The 17,276-nt window shown below is 36.0% G+C and overlaps 1 protein-coding gene across 5 annotated transcripts in view; it reads right to left on the bottom strand.

Moving 5' to 3' along the window:
* Positions 1 to 3,988: 3,988 nt before the first annotated feature.
* Mybl1 (MYB proto-oncogene like 1) overlaps positions 3,989 to 17,276 on the bottom strand; it is a 35,245-nt gene continuing 21,957 nt past the window's right edge. For 2 of the 5 annotated variants that reach the window (XM_006237749.5, XM_039109393.2), the window contains 8 exons: positions 16,026 to 16,259; positions 14,562 to 14,930; positions 10,873 to 11,015; positions 10,361 to 10,475; positions 9,182 to 9,298; positions 8,853 to 8,957; positions 8,247 to 8,426; positions 3,989 to 6,577 (listed from right to left, as the gene is read on the bottom strand). In XM_006237749.5, coding sequence (XP_006237811.1) covers positions 6,449 to 6,577; positions 8,247 to 8,426; positions 8,853 to 8,957; positions 9,182 to 9,298; positions 10,361 to 10,475; positions 10,873 to 11,015; positions 14,562 to 14,930; positions 16,026 to 16,259 — 1,392 coding nt within the window. In that variant the 3' untranslated portion in view covers positions 3,989 to 6,448. The remainder of the gene's footprint in view (positions 6,578 to 8,246; positions 8,427 to 8,852; positions 8,958 to 9,181; positions 9,299 to 10,360; positions 10,476 to 10,872; positions 11,016 to 14,561; positions 14,931 to 16,025; positions 16,260 to 17,276) is intronic. The other 3 variants (XM_006237752.5, XM_039109395.2, NM_001106632.1) reach the window with 2 other exon arrangements.

Here is a 17,276-nt window from a genome sequence, read left to right as displayed (position 1 = left end):
TTTTTTTGTTCCATTTAGAGCTGAGCGGTATTCCAGTTTTTATCCATACCAAATTTTCATCATCAATTGATCTTCTTAGTTATTGTAAACAAAGCAGTAACAAACACAACTATCTTTATGGTAGGCTATGGAATTCTCTGGGTATATGGCCAAGAGTGAAATAACAAATCATATGGTAGTTCTGTTTTAATATTTTGATAAATTTCTGAACTGATTTGCACAATGGCTGTGTCAATTTGTACTGCCAGACAGTGACTAGGGTGCCTTTCTCACCACATCCTCTCTAGCTGTTGCCAGACTGTTCTCAGGAGCCATTCCGTCTGGTGTAAGGTTATCTCAGTGTAGTTTTAATTTCCATTTTCCTAATAGCTAGGGATGTTTAACACCTTTGAAAATAATTATTGGCCATTTGTGGGCTTTTTTCTTTTGGTTTGTCATTTTTTCTTTTAGATGTTCATTCATTTCATTTGCCTATTAGTCGATTGGCTGTTTTATTTCCTTGCTGTCTAATTTCTGCAATTCTTCGTAAATTCTGATACCAGCCCCTTGTTTGAAGTGTATCGAACATTGGATTTCAAAGACTTAAAAAGAAAAAAAATGTTCAATTTATAATTTTGTAAAGTCCCATGTTAAACTTATAATCTTTTGAACATATTGATTTAATTTAAACAAAATAGATCATTAAATGGTAATAATTAGATAACTTTTCTCCTTTCAGAGCTTAGGTAAGAATAAAAGTCGGCAATCAAATGAGAGGTCTACAGTCTGCTCAGCCCTGTAAACAGAGACCTTGGGAACAAAGACTAGGGGTTAATCCAATGAGTGAGTTACACGATGTTGATAGAGAACGTCAACTCCTGATAAACAAGATATTAACACACGTGTTATAAAGAAATGCAGCTGACAAAGCAGAATGAGTTAGTGGACATACAGTAATGCATGCTATGTTGATAACTATTAGTGACCACTGATTTGGTGAGTACGGAGGTTTCTGTATTTCTGTGGGAAGGCAAGTAAGTACAAACATCAGGTTGAGGAGAAAAGCTGGGGAAAGGTTAACACCTGCAGAGAATTTAGAAGGGATGGCGTCTGTGGAAGGTTCATGTAGTGGAACAGAATAAGCTCTTACAAAAACATGCTATGTAATTACCCAGGGAGAAGTCATTATGCCATGCAGAAGCTTCATGTGAGTTTAGTTTAGCAGGAGGAATGGTCCTGGCGCACATGCTGGGGAGTAATGACTTGGGTGTTGGCCTTGTTGTACGTAGGTCCACAGTGCCAGGACTATTTCATTGCATTTGCTCGGGTTCAGCATTCCTATTTTCTTGTTATTCAATTTAGGCTTCATTTTTCCAATGTACTGAAACATAAGCTCCCCCATCTTTAATACTGCAGCTTGTATTTTTACAAGCTGTGAGCAAACCCATGGAGTCAGCGTGTAGAGCAAGAAAGAATATTGTAGCACCCTACACAGCCACTCACGCAGAGTGAGCGTCACCCCAACTTCTAACAGCATGCATTTAGCTTTGCTCAGCTTTATGCTTTTATAATTTTATATAAATGGAATTAACTATGATGTAATTTTTGCACCCTATGCTTAATTCTAAAGAATCAGTCTAAACCATGGACAACTGAAGTTCATCTTCAGCATGATGTTTGGACAAGTCTCTTAACATAAGCCTACTCCATATCCACAGAAGTTGACATAAGAGTGTTTATCTCAAAGAGTGCTGTAAGGATTAAAATGAGACTAGGTGCATAAAGGGTTTAACATAGTATGCTTAGCATGTGGCTGCAGTTGCTACACTGGACTCACACTCTTAGTCTGTACAAGCCCCCAGGGCACCATATATCTAATTCTGTTTGGTGAGCAGGGGAGCAAGGGTGTTCGCTCTGGACTGAGTCCAAACATTCTACCCACACGTAATAACAAACGTGGCTGCAGGTTCTAGCTCACATTGTTAGCCAAAGAAAAAGTATCTCTGTTATACATTCATCTCTTTATTTGGAATACCAGCTTCTTTGTTTCTGGTGACCCTTAATGACACACCATAATGACTATCACAATTGTCCTCTCAGAGTATCCCCTAAATCTAGCACAGGGGCATGGAAAGTAGTACTTAATAAAGTTGAATATGTAAGTGCTAAGTGTATTAGGACTTAAATTGTCAGAATACACTGAAACCTTTGAGCTATCATAGGCAAAATGATATAGTTAAAACTGAAAAGAGCTAACAAGATGGTTCATGGGTAAAAGATGTTTGCCAGAATTCCATCCCTGGTACCCAAGTGGTTCAAACATATTCTCTTCTTGGCTCTTGAATAAGCATACCAGTTCCAGGAACTTCAGAAAGAAGGGTATAGTATATACTCCATGAAATTAAGTATGCCTCAAAGCCAATAGCATTAAATGTACTTGCACCTAGATATAAAGTTTCCAACCACACTGGCTACAAAATTTCTTTTCCAAGTACATTTTAGCTTGTCTTTCTAGCTCACATATTTTTGTTGAGCATATCTGTACTAATGAAAACAAAACAGTGGAAAGTTAATTTTCCATCTCTCCTGACTCAGTTTACCCTCCACTCTCTAATATGCTTTCATTCCTCAAAGAATAGGTATCTCTTCAAATACTATAATCTGTTTTACATTAGAAAATAAAGATCTGATTGCCTGGCTGGCTTATCACTCCATAATTGATAAATAAAGCAGTAAATTATAGTTATAAAAACGAGCTAAAAGGGGATGGGGAGGGATTAGGGGGATGTTTGCCCGGAAACCGGGAAAGGGAATAACACTCGAAATGTATATAAGAAATACTCAAGTTAATTAAAAAAAAAAAACTAGCTAAAAGATCTTCAGAAAGTTTCTTGAATATAAGGCAAAACTTGTGTTATGTAAATAACTAGGAAATCGAAGCTACCTGTAAATCTGCTGTATTCCCTGGTAATAACTAATTGTTAAAATTCAACACTTACCAAGATTTTCTAAGCTCACTGACGCTCAGAAACAAAATAATCATGGAAACATGAAGAAGAGTAGGAACATTTTATGAAGCATTCAGGAAATACTTTCATAGGCCTGTGCTATATGGCTGACAATTCTAGAGACAGTATCAAAAAAAGGTAACATTGCAAACACAGGCATGAAAAAAGTAGTGTATATAGATGTCTTGGGAGAGCCAAGTCACCAGAAGAGTTGAAATGAAGGTGGAAATCAGCCCCAAGTTGAACTAAGAATCATTATTGTTAGACAACACTAGAGACTCGGTCACATCTAATCGTGGTTATTATTTCCTTCTAATTACATCTAAGTGAGAATGGACCTAGTCCTCTGCAGTTGTATTTTACATACAAACAAACAGAATTCTGCTTTCATGTATCAAATCTTAAAAAAATTATGTAAGCCTTCTACTGAGAGGTAAACTCATTTTTCAGCAACTTAATTCCAACACATTGCTAAACCTAAAAAACTAAATAATGGTGATGAACTCACCAGTGTTTCCAAACCCTCACTAGTGGGTGCTGGGCCCTTCCAGACCACACTCTAACGCCAGGGCAGTTTCTTGCTGTTTCTATAGAACAACGCTCAAAGCAATATACAATAATTCAAATAAAGAGATAAAAGTGGCTGTATGCACAGTCTTTACGACAGATTTCATGTGGGGGTTGAAGCAGCTAAAAGATGATTCAGTGAATGACAAAGGCAAAGCCATTCCTTAAAACACCACAAAAAAGGGCAAGTCCAGGTTGGGAAAAAGGTGTCTTCTCTGAATATCCAATTTCCAGTGTCAATAAAAGTTACATGAAAGTATTTAACAGGAAGCTGAAAATGTTTCTGCATGAAGGTGGATGGAGAGGCCACATATATTAATAGAAGAAATTGCCTGTAAAGGGAGTTCTAAGAACTCAATGTTGGACTCAGGTCTTAAGGGTTCAATCAAATCCATTATACAGAGCCAAAGTGAAATGAGCAACACCAAGCCAGCTTGTACACAGATGCTTTTATTTGGATGTTAATAGATTTCAACATTGTCTGCAAGATTCTCTTACAATGCAAAGTTTTTTTTTTATATATTAAAAAACTCAATTTAGTCAGTGTAATTGCTGTATTAATGTGAAAACCTTACAACAGAATGCAGTATTGGTATGTGTGAAGTCAGTTTCCATGCACGGATGGCTGCTACCTGTATGCTTGGCATCTTCAGAAAACTGAAGAATATAAGTGAACAGTAAAAAAAGATGACTTAAGATGCCTAACATGTTTATGATTACAAATCTTGCAAAAAGCAACAAAGCAGTTAACTGGAGGATTCAACCAATACCAACCCAAATATGTCCTATGTCCCATAAGCCCAGGCTTATGGACAATGTATTAACATTTGTGCTAACTTAATGCTCAAGAAAAATTATGTTTTAAAATATGTAGCGTGTCTGAGATATTTTACTTTGGCAACTGGAGATTATTATATCCAATGCAGCTAAAGGCTACATTTTTTTTTAAAAAAAAGAATTATGTGCTATTATTACCCCAAAGTAACTGAAATGATAGAGTATGATTTTTTTTCCACAATCATTGGTTTTACAAAGCAAAATTTCTGTGAGAAGTTCATTAATTAGAAAAAAATCAACATATTTAACATGCTAAGAAGATTCAAATTGTTTTACCTATTTGTTATCAAGAGGCATAATCTTAGTACCACCACACATATTCTTTACTTCTCACTAACATATAGTATGCAAAAACTAGCAATTGGATTTAAAGCTTAAAACCCTTTAGGTCTACTGTTGAAGAACTAGGCATTAAAATATTCAGTAGTCCCATTTCTATTAACAGATAAGTAGAGTTTTAAAAAAATCTTAAGCTGTTCAGTTTGGTTTGGTTTTGAGGCACAGTGGTGTTTGGTCTTTTAAGAACCTGCTTGGGAATCGTTGAATCCATTAGTTAACTTGAGAACTGGCCATCATTTGCTTATCTTTTCACACAGTGCAAGTGGTGGTTGCTCTTTCCATCTCTCATAGCAGCAAGCCGACTCTGCTACTTTCTATAGCAGCATACTTCAGGAGTGGAGAGGGAGAGAGTGTGTCAATTATAAATAATTCAAACTACAGTGTACAATTCTATCTGCCTGTCAGTGTTTAGGTTGACAGCACACCATTATACGTCTCAAAAAATTACATAAATCTCTACCACATAAGCAAAGACATTCTTTCAAAAAGAGATAAAGTAAGTGCAAACACCTAAACAGGCAACTGAAGCAACTATTGTAACCTGGAAACACAAAACATTTATAAAAGGACAAAATATTTGTATAAATAAAAGATAATATTTTCTACTTCTGAAACATTGAGTAAATACAATAAACTTCTAAGTGCAGACTGTTTTAGGGAGCAAGGTACCATATTGTTTTTTAAACAAAATGAAAATTTCAAACACATATACAAATCACCAGATTAATTTATATGACCCTCCAATATAATTTAAAAAGAAAATATTAAATTATTATTTAGTACATTTTAGAACTACTTTATAACCAACATGATTTAAAGGATATAGTGCAATATTTAGGTAGATGTGACATACAGTATAGATATTGTATTCTTTGAAGCTATAACTTAACTATTTCATACTTGAAAGTCAAAGTTATTCTTTACTATGTTAGCTGTAATGGCAAGAAACAACACTGGCTTCTAGACACCCTGTATATATAAATATCTACATTTAAGCTTTAAAAATGAAAATAAGTTATAAAAACAGACATCTTTCCAATTTACAAAGTTTTCTTGCTCCTACATACTGTACAATACATTCAACAAAATTCTCAGCTCTTCTGAGACTTATGAAGAAATACTGACTCTTTACTAGTAAGAAAAAGCCTTTTTTTCAATGCTTTTTTAGTACTATGCACAAATAAATATCCTTAACACTGTAGTTAATTTCATTGTTTCTGAAAAATACCAAAATTAGTAGTGCAACTTCTAGCTTCCTTGAGGCTCCTTCCCACTGTGTTTCTCTAAGTAAATCAGCACACATGCAAAAGTACTTCATAAAGCCTCTGTGCTTCCTAAACACAGACTTTCAGAGGCCACGCACACCTAACTTGTTTATAACAGACTACGGCCTTGAGAAAGTAGCGACATATATCCTGGAAAGAAATTAACGTGAGAATTGACTTTGGAATACCCATGAACATCCTTATTTTCCCACTTTGTTCTTTAAAAACAAGCTTTAAAACTCTCATTTCTTAAAAATATATTTATAATAAATTTGCCTACCCCTTACGTTAAGTGGCTTATTAGGTTTTTGCCTGTTCAATATAGAAAAAACCGCGAACCATTTTAGGGATGTATTAAAACCTTTAAAAGAATTAATTGAGACAAATTTCATTGCAACCTAATTTAGCATAAGCACAGTAGGGGGTGGGGCCTTTCATCAGCTTCAGTAACAGTTAGAGTATCAGAGCTCTCGATGTGCTGCTGGGAGCTGTGTAAGTGCTCAGGTATCTTCTTGCTTGTTCAGTCATGATGAGTTGGTCTTCTGTCTTCCCGTATACCACTGTTTCCCATTCACAATTTGACTATAAAGGAAACATCAACAGTGATGTGAAAATTAGTAAAATTAAATACCCAAAATACTTCATAATTACAGAGAGTGTGTGTGTGTGTGTACATGTATGTGTATGTGTGTGTGTGCATGTGTATGTGTGTGTGTGCATGTGTATGTGTGTGTGCGTGCACGTGCATCATGCCACACAACACATGTGGAAGTCAAAGGACAACTCTCAAGAATTAGTCCTCTCACTCTACCATGTGGGCTGCAGAACCAAACTCAGGCCATCAGGATTGGCAACAAACACCTTAATCCACTAAACCACATCACCAATCCATACAACTAGACTTTTAAAAATCAATTATTTGTCTAGGAATTTTATAAGGAATTGCTTCAAAATGTTTTTATAACACTGTATCTTAAATGGTATGCTATATTTTTAAACAGATTCTAAAATATTTATGATCAGTTTTATGTAATTATTATAATTATATTGTTCACTGGCCTATAAGGACAGTATAATAGTTTTGTTACCAACAACTCCCCACAAATCAAATGGGAAAGTCATCCCTTCTTGTCATCTATTTTTACAAACATTTGAAAGAGAGGAGCTGGAGATGCAGCTCATTGCTAGAGTATTTGTCTAGCATGTAGGAGCCCAGGTTTGGACCCCAGTTCCAAGAAAAGAGACTTAAAGGGAAGGTATGCGGTCAAATGTGAACCAGGAGTGCACCCTCTTTATTTTCTTCCTTATAAAGGTTTCTATAGTATATGTAAGAGCTACTACATAATGAAATTTCCCAAGAAGCTCCAAGTTAATTAAACGCTGGGAATTAAAAACATTTTTGAACAACTAAGGGCATGCATTGTGTCACTGGGAAAGCCACAGCTCAACACAGACAAGTAGCCACTGTATCTGATTGCCAAAGACGTTCTCAAGGAACGCTGGAATGTCAAGGAGTTTACTCTGCAGACAGTGCGGCATAAAGAAGAAATCTTCTTCTCCAATCTTCCTGTCAGGCAAACTCCTAAAATCACAGAATAAGAATTTCCCCAGCCTTCATTTTCATCTATTTACTGGCCACACAGGAATAGGAGGAGTTTTTTTGTATTATAGCTTTAATCCACAAAGTTTATTGGGAGCCATTATACAAACAAAATCATGCTGAAATGCTTCCAATTACTTACCATTTCAGAAGAACAAATGTGGCTAGATATTTTTATTTTACAGGTGAAGAATTACCAGAAGTGGATTTAAATATTTATACATACACCCGTGCACACACACACACACGCGCACACACACGTAGACACAATTAGGGAATCACCAAAGGGCCAAAGTCTCTACCCCAGGATTTAGGAAGCTGAAGCTGCAGGACTATATGTTCAAGTCCAGCTACATAATGAGGTGAGATCCTGTCTCAAAAGAACAATAAAAATGAGCAAAAAACCCAAAACAACAAACAAACAAACTAGCCAAAAACATCTCTGGCTACAACTCCAATTGTGTAGATGCTGTGTGCACTGATGAATGAGCCTCTCTCAAACCCAAACCTGCTTGCAGTGACATAATAATCATTTTTTATTTTTCTTGTCAAATTAACTTTAAAATAAAATGTATAACTGTGATCAGTAAGTTTAAAGTGATCATTGACTAAACAATAACAAAATCACTGAAGAAACTTAGGAATCCATACCTGAAGACTCTTTTCCAATTTGACAGCTTTACAAGTGTTAGGGTTTGGTCTCTTTTTAGTAAGTGTATATGTTTTGTTGGCTGAATTTATATCTTGTTTTTCAGGAGTCAAGTTGCACCTATTGTCATGTATTTCCAATAATGGTATCATTAATAAAGATGTTGTAAGAATATTTTCTGACTAAGAGAAAAAAGAAAGAGGAAAATAACTAATTCATACTACTGAGTAAAGGGCAGTGGGGGCCCTGCTCATCTTCCTCCTAGGAAGCATTGACGCTACAATGACATCTCACTGATTACAGAAAATAAATGTCTAGTTCTGTAGTAATATCTTGGTAATTACATAAAATAAACTTCTAGTGCTATAGTCATATCCGGTAATTCATAAAATACTAAAACTTAAAGCTTTGTGGACCTCTGTTTTTTGACATCATATAAAAAACTAACATCTCAAAATATTCTTCATAGATAATAGACTCTCTCTGAATTAGGCAAAACAACCCGAAATTTTCTGTGACTCTTAAATGATCTGGGCAGTAATGCATACGAAATGAGAGCAACCATGACTTAGGACAGCTATTAAAACATGTATGACTTCTTTACAAACCTGCATGTCTGAAATGTCTTCAGTTAGCAGCTGGGTGCCCGGTTCTTCTTTGTCCCAGCTCTCTAAGGCCAGTGACTTTCTGACTTTCTTCACAGATGCAGAGTGCTAAGAAAAATAATTTACAAGGGAACATTACAGCCAAGTCTCTTGGACATGATAAACACTGAGTAACAGTAACACTGGAACAGCCCTCATGGAAAAGCACATCTGCAATCAGTTCTCAGAAAGTGGAGGCAGGAGGTTTGGCAGTTTGAGGGCAGCCAAAATTACATAAAGACCCACCTCTAACTAACTCTGAAAATAAATGCATAGACAATACTCAAGATTACCTCTTGTTTGCAGCTTTTGTAAGCGGGTTCATCTTCCTCTTTGAGGAATATATCTGTTCCAGTTTCTTCTTTTAAAACCTCTCGAATGTCTTCTTCCAAGAAGGCAAGTGGCTGGGACTAAATTATTTTTAAAAGGTTTTAAAAGGCAATTGCCAGAACCCCCCCCCCCGCCCTTTTTCTTTTTTTATAAAAACCAGTCTTTTGGCCTGGTAAGACATCCCAAGTTCTATCACTAGAATCCATGATGGAAGGAGAGAATTAACTCCCAAAAACTGTTGTCCTCTGGCCTCTTCAGGAGCATACTCGCGTGCACACACCCACAATTATAATAAATAGTAGGTTTTTTAATGTTTTTAAACTTTTGTACTTTTCCAATATAACAAAGTCATCTCCTACTTGTTATAGATAAGTTATTAATCAGTTTATAGCAAAAATCACTTACTTTTTATTACTTAAAAATATTAATGAATCCACCCACTAAAGTTACTAAAAATAGAATGAAATTTAAGTCACCATTGAAGAAACCAAATTTAAGTCGCCTTTTTAATTCTAATAAACTTATAAAAAATGTGCATGTCTAGAATGTTCTGGGCTTTTCTGAGGCATTTTAAAGGTAACAATATTTATGAGAATGCAAATAACAAACATTTCACATGTGTATAGGTTTGTAAACTATTGTTCCCACAGAATCAAGAATATTAGTAACAACTAAGCACTCACTACATTGAAACTAGAGACAAGCCTGTTATTTCTATTGTCTCTTTCAGCTTTACAATAAAAAACAAAAAACTGGGGCGTACTTAATAACTTGTGCATAGAAGAGAAAACTGAACTTCAAGAGGATTCCCTGACCCATTAGTTTCCTAAGCAACATTAAGAGATTAGATATATCAAAATATTAATTCTACTGCAGTGAAACTACTACATAATTGTCTTAACATTAAGCTGCCACTAACAATTGTTTTCTTCTAATTAACATGAGAACATAAAAATTTAAAATAAACCAAGCAAAGAATTATTTAAAAGCCAAGGAAGATTAACACAAATTCATAGTCATAAATTAAGAAGTAAAATATGTTTCAGTTTCAATGAACACTTAATACTGAAAACTTCAAAATGGTAAAAACCAGGATTTTTATTAAAACTAGGAAAGTGCTTAAAAATAAAGAGTACACATACCACAATTTTAAGAGGTCCATATTTCTTTTCCTGAGCAGCAAGTGCATTCTTAAAAGGAGTAGGAGTTCTTGGTGTGGTGCCCAGTATCGATCTTCTAATAGTAGGTGTTCTAAACCTAGTCAGTCATTCAGATACTTGTATTATTGTCACAGTGTGAGCTCATATATGTTAACAAAAGCAAAGCCATATAAAAGCATAGCTACATTTGTATATAGATATATGCTTTTTAATGAATTACAGGTATCGTTTATACTTGAATAATTTTAAAGAAGAAAAAATTACTTAGAAAAAAGTACTAAGAATATTTTGTTTGTAATAAAGTTTTTATGCTAAATTTAGCCAGTTTCTAGTATTCTACAGAAACAGGAAGACGTAACTTTAAAAACAATAATAACCAACTTCTAAGTCCTAAAGACTTAAAGATTATGGATAAATCATTCATTTGAATAAAATGCTGACATACTTCTGACATGCTTCCTGTTTTCCCTAACATGGTTATTTAAAACACTTACCCTACATTTTCTTTTTGATCTTTGGGGGTCGCTTCCTTTTGAAGAGGAGTTGTAATAAGAACTTTCTGTCCACAAATTGGGGTTGATGTAAAGGAAGGGTTTTCTATATTAAGTTGTTCACTTCCAGGGCATGTGTTAAAGAACTAAATGAGGAAGGGAATTCAGAGAATTTTTTAGAACATCAAAGTTCCTGTACAATATCAAACTGCTAAGACTTCTCTATTGTTTTAGGAAAAGACTTTTCAGTAATACTACATTTACATTTTACTTTTTGGAAATTAGGCTTCAAAAGGCAAGAAATCTGTTTTCTTCACTGCTGCCTCCCAGCACTTTGAGCAGATTAGCACATAATAAACATTAAAAACCCTGACTTACAAATGGACATGCTTTATAACAGCACAAAAATTTAAACAGTATAGCATCAAATACTGATCTACAGAAACTATATAGAGGTATTACAACAAATATCTCCCAGTCTTATACAGAAGTACAACTGAAAAGTTAATTGTGAAGAATGTCAAGTGTACTTTTCTCTGAGAGGATCTTGAACTCTGAAGAGAATAACAGACTGCATCGTATGTACACCTGTAGACACTGCTTTGCTCAGTTATTGAAAGTTAACAGCCAGGCAAACTTGCCTGGTCTAGACAAGACCACAGAAACTTCAAGCAGACTTCACTTATTCCGTACTACTATAAAAGCCTCATTTACGGCTAAGATCAAAAACTCAGGTGACAGCAGATGCTGGCGAGGATGTGGAGAAAGAGGAACACTCCTCCATTGTTGGTGGGATTGCAGACTGGTACAACCATTCTGGAAATCAGTCTGGAGGTTCCTCAGAAAATTGGACGTTGAACTGCCTGAGGATCCAGCTATACCTCTCTTGGGCATATACCCACAAGGTAACCCAACATATAAAAAAGACACGTGCTCCACTATGTTCATAGCAGCCTTATTTATAATAACCAGAAGCTGGAAAGAACCCAGATGCCCTTCAACAGAGGAATGGATACAGAAAATGTGGTACATCTACACAATGGCATATTACTCAGCTATCAAAAACAATGCCTTTATGAAATTCATAGGCAAATGGTTGGAACTGGAAAATATCATCCTGAGTGAGGTAACCCAATCACAGAAAAACACACATGGTATGCACTCATTGATAAGTGGATATTAGCCCAAATGCTTGAATTACCCTAGATGCATAGAACACATGAAACTCAAGACAAATGATCAAAATGTGAATGCTTCACTCCTTCTTTAAAAGGGGGAACAAGAATACCCTTGGCAGGGAATAGAGAAGCAAAGATTAAAACAGAGACAGAAGGAACACCCATTCAGAGCCTGCCCCACATGTGGCCCATACATATACAGCCACCCAATTAGACAAGATGGATGAAGCAAAGAAGTGCAGGCCGACAGGAACCAGATGTAGATCTCTACTGAGAGACACAGCCAGAATACAGCAAATACAGAGGCGAATGCCAGCAGCAAACCACTGAACTGAGAATAGGACCCCCGTTGAAGGAATCAGAGAAAGAACTGGAAGAGCTTAAAGGGGCTCGAGACCCCTTATGAACAACAATGCCAAGCAACTAGAGCTTCTAGGGACTAAGCCACTACCTAAAGACTATACATGGACTGACCCTGGACTCTGACCTCATAAGTAGCAATGAATATCCTAGTAAGATCACCAGTATAAGTGAAAGCCCTTGGTCCTGCTAAGACTGAACCCCCAGTGAACGTGATTGTTGTGGGGAGGGCGGCAATGGGGGGAGGGTGGGGAGGGGAACACCCATAAAGAAGGGGAGGGGGAGGGACTAGGGGGATGTTTGCCCGGAAACCGGGAAAGGGAATAACATTCGAAATGTAAATAAGAAATACTCAAGTTAATAAAAAAAAAAAGTCTCATTTACTTTTGCAGCTAGCAGACTAGCAGTGGTAATATGAGGAAGTAGAAGCTGCTTCTTCAGGAGCGCCACTTACAAGTGCAATCTACTCAAGCTCCAGCTCTCCTGTCTTCTAATATTTGAAATTACCTCACCTAGAATTAAATATCAAACTCTTCCAAATGTCATGGGATATAAGTACTATCTACTTGCTCTCTAGCATAGAACTGACTTCAGTAAAAATTACTAGCATATAAAGCTCTGGAAATAGAAAACCTCATCTTCCCTGGGATAATTCTGAACTGTGAGAGCTAGAGGAAGAATAAATATATCGTTCATGTTGTAATGCAAACTGTATTACCTCAAACATTTTTAGATCTCAGTGGCTATGTACTACCACAGCCTACTTACCTTCCCAACCTTAAAATATACCTCCAAAAATATTCCAGAATTCTCCATATCTGACCATGAAGTTCCCTATTACTCTCAAAAAAACCACTTTTTTTTTAGAAAGATTTATCCATTTATTTATTTATTCATTTATTTTAGTACAGTATGGCTGTCTTCAGACACACCAGAAGAGGGCATAGATCCCATTACAGATGGTTGTGAGCCACCATGTGGTTGCTGGGAATTGAACTCAGGACCTCTGGGAGAGCAGTCAGTGCTCTTAACCACTGAGCCATCTCTCTAGCCACTCAAAAAACTTTTTAACATCTGTGTGATGGATGATTAATGCTGCCAACTTGACAAAACCTAGAATCATCTGAGAATTGGGCTCATGCAAGCTTGTGAGGCCCTTAATTAGGTTAAGTGAGGTGGGGAATCTCAGCCTAAAAGTGGAGGGACCATTCCCCGAGCAGCAGCGGATTCTGGAAGGTCTCAGAGATGAGGTGAGCGACAACAGCAGCACGCATTCACGCAGGCATTCATCGCTTTCCTCTTGCTGTGGGTAGTGACGTGAGTAGCTGTCTCAAGTCCTACCACTGTGACTTCCACTACACTGTCCCCTGGAACTGGGGGCTAAAATAACCCTACCCTTCCCCCCTTACATAGCTTGTCAGGCTAGTTCATCACAGCAACAGGAAAGAAATTAAGATAATCAAAACACTTTCAGCAAACAGGAGGTGCTGCATTTCAAAACTTATTTCCTTTGACTTCCAATGTCATTTGAAAGAAGATTAACAGGAGATGCTGTAAGAAAAGAGACACACAGCCTAGAATATAACAAGTGCCCAATAAAAAAAGTAATCCTAATGTGTACATTTGCTACTTGGAACATCACTAAAGAGTAAAGCAGGTACTCGTGGGCATCAAAACAGGAGATTCTTAGAGTAAACTGCTATCTAGAGTTCTTCCAAAGAATGTCAAAGGGGAAAATCACCGTGTAAATGAAACTCTAAACTGCTGTATGTAGACAGGTCTCTCTACACCATGTCAGGAATATATGGCAGACAACCGAGAATCAAAGAGTCGCCCTGGATCTTAGTCTTAGTTCTGCACTAGAGACCTTTGGGAAAATAAATCATTTTACTTTTTAGAGATCACTTTCCTGAGGAATCTTATCCAGAAATAGGACAATATGACAAAGAAAACCTCCCTTTTAACTCTTGAAATTCTATGGTGCTATGATGCAAATATTACCTTTTGTGAGGTACTTTCAGGGTTTACCACTCTCGTGTATACATTTAAACATAGCATATATTTTTGTGTTAACAAAACAGTCAATTGCTTTTAAAAATACTACAGATCTGTTAGTGTAGCTTGCCAACATTGGCAAACATAAAGCACTAGTACCTGTGAAGGAGAAAACGGTAGTGTTTTTACTGGTGTGTGCTTCAGGGCTGCGTTATTGCCCTCACTGAGTGAGCCTTCACCAAGCTCACTGCCTGCAGACTGACCCACTCGTAGTCTTTTCTTCTTTCTGAGGATAGTTGGTGGAGTGCTAAACTTGACCACATTTGGGGATGCTAAAGGAATAGCTTCACTGTCTCCACCATTACAACTGTTCTTTTTCCCTTCAAGGACAAGACTGACGTTAAATTGACATTCCATGGCTCCTTCATTATGCTGAATTCTCATTAATTTAACTGGAGTAGACTTGACAGGAGAAGCAGCAGCATCAGAAAGATCAAAACTGGTAACATCACTCCATGCTACAGGATCCTACAAAAAAAATAAAAGAATCCTTAACTAAAGTTAAGCTGTAACAGTTTAATATGATCTGAACACATGATAATTTTTAACAAGTTAGTTACTCATTTTAACCAGTAAAAATAAGCTTTGTCTAAACATTTTTCTTTAATTAAGCATGACCACAAAAAAGAAAACATTACAGTTTTTATAATACCAAGATAATGTTTCATCTAACACAGTAGCTGAAATTTTCTGTCAGAATATTTACATGAAAAGAGCAGATTATTTTAGGCTATTATTAAAAAAATAATTTATCATAAAACCATTCTATTTAACCAGAAAACACCATGAAACTCTACATAACCATTTGGTAATATGTATGGAACATAGACTTTGATTTAGAAATCCAACTCAGCCAAGTATAGAATTGTCGTGATTCGACAACAAAGCCTTCTATCAGTATTACTTGTTATTGGTGATACTGAGAATCCAGATACCCTCTAAACACACAATTACAGTGGTGCACTGAGTAAATAAGCTGCCTTACAGTCATATGATGAAATATTATAAAGCACCTAAAATTCATGTTTAAAAAATATATTTACGAACCAAGCATGGCGGCAAACACTTAAATCCCAGCACTCAGGAAACTGACAGATTTCTGTAAGGTCAAAGCCAGCCTGGTCTCATAGCAAGTTTCAGGCCAGACAGGGATATACAGTGAGATCTTTACTCAAAAATTATATGTATGCTGAGAAATCAAACACAGGCTCATGATATAAGTAAAAGATAAAAATATAACATGAGTTATATATGTGTGTTTATATACATCAAGTGATCAAGTCTAAATATACAGAGAGTTTTAATTTTCCTTTTATAGTTTCTCTAGTTTCAAACATTCTAATATATTTGTGTAATTCATCTAATAAACAATGAATTGTTTTTAATTGTAAAAACATCTTTTTAAGATACATAGTTAAGAACTTAAACCTTTAATTTTTTTCACCAAAAACCTCTACAAAAGAGATCAAAATTAGGCAGTGCTTAACATTAAAGTTAGTAAATGTTTATTAAATATTAATGCTTCTATGAGATTACATAATTAATTTCCAATTTCAAACTTACCGATTCAATAAGTTCTAGAGTTTCTGCAAATTCTGGGATGGTCTGTAGAGAGGACAGCACAGCATTTGCTTCTACAGCTAGAAACTTTGTGGGTGAGTTCTGCTGGGCAGAAACAGTCTGATTTTCATCCATGCTATAAAACTCAGTAGTGTGCTCCTCAAGATTATTCAGCGTGTTAGACATACTATCATCCATGAGGAAACTACCAGACCAGCTAGAAAAGCTTCCAGGTTGCTAAAAGTACAAAAGAAATTTGGGTATTATTTGTCATTCTCAATGTAGGCTTGAATTTAGATTTTAAATGAAAAATTTCAGTAGCACACTTCATATCGTTTTAGCTAAAATATATAGTACCCAAATGTAGCCTTTCTTCAATATCAGTACACAATTTGTTTCCACTAAATCTCATACCTTGGCTAGATTTCCTTTTCCTAAATAAATTTAACTATAAAGCCACTGTCAATAAAATTAGCACTTAACAAAAACCTAAAGCCTGGCCTCGTTTCTTTACAAATGCCATTCCACGATTCCACGCACACTGTCCTTCTATGAGAACACTGAGCTACAGCAATCCTAACTCCTGTTGGACGATGTGGAGAGCGTCTTCACATACTGCTGTTTCCTTTACCTAGAACACTCCCTAACCCACCATGCACAAAAAGTGCTAGTCTTTATTTAAGAGACAGTTTAACTATTAAGAAGTATGTCGTGTGACTGACAATATATTTTCATCTCTTCTAGTTACGATACTGCCTTAACTCCTCTATTTTATATCTAATCATCGTGAGTTTCAGGACTAAATTCACATAGGACTTCTTCCAAGAGCATATCCCAACTGTGCATGTGAAGCACACATTCCTCAATTCTTATAGAACCAAGTAACTTACTTTGTCTTACCATATTCTATCCCTCATCTCTGTTCTCACTGTGGGTTAAATACTCTGATATTAGGGACTACACTAGTTTTCTTCCTCTCTTTAGAAATATGACAAGGCATTTTACTTATCTTGGAAGTCTCGTTTCCTGTTCTTATAATAATGAGATCTTAAAGACTCGTAAAGGAAACTTGTAACATGAATAGTACTATTCAACAGAACCTTCGAAATATAAAAGTACTCTTTATCTTTAGCAAATCAGTATGGGAGCCAGCAGTCATATGTGCAAAATGAGGCTGGTGCACATGAGGAAATTTAAATTATATTTAAATTAAATATAGTTAGTAGCAACAATATTCTTAAGAATGTACTGCCC

This window comes from Rattus norvegicus, chromosome 5, assembly GCF_036323735.1.
Source record: "Rattus norvegicus strain BN/NHsdMcwi chromosome 5, GRCr8, whole genome shotgun sequence".
NCBI lineage: Eukaryota > Metazoa > Chordata > Mammalia > Rodentia > Muridae > Rattus > Rattus norvegicus.
Note: the sequence above shows the minus strand (reverse complement) of the source record. Positions and strands in the feature narration are given on the sequence as shown.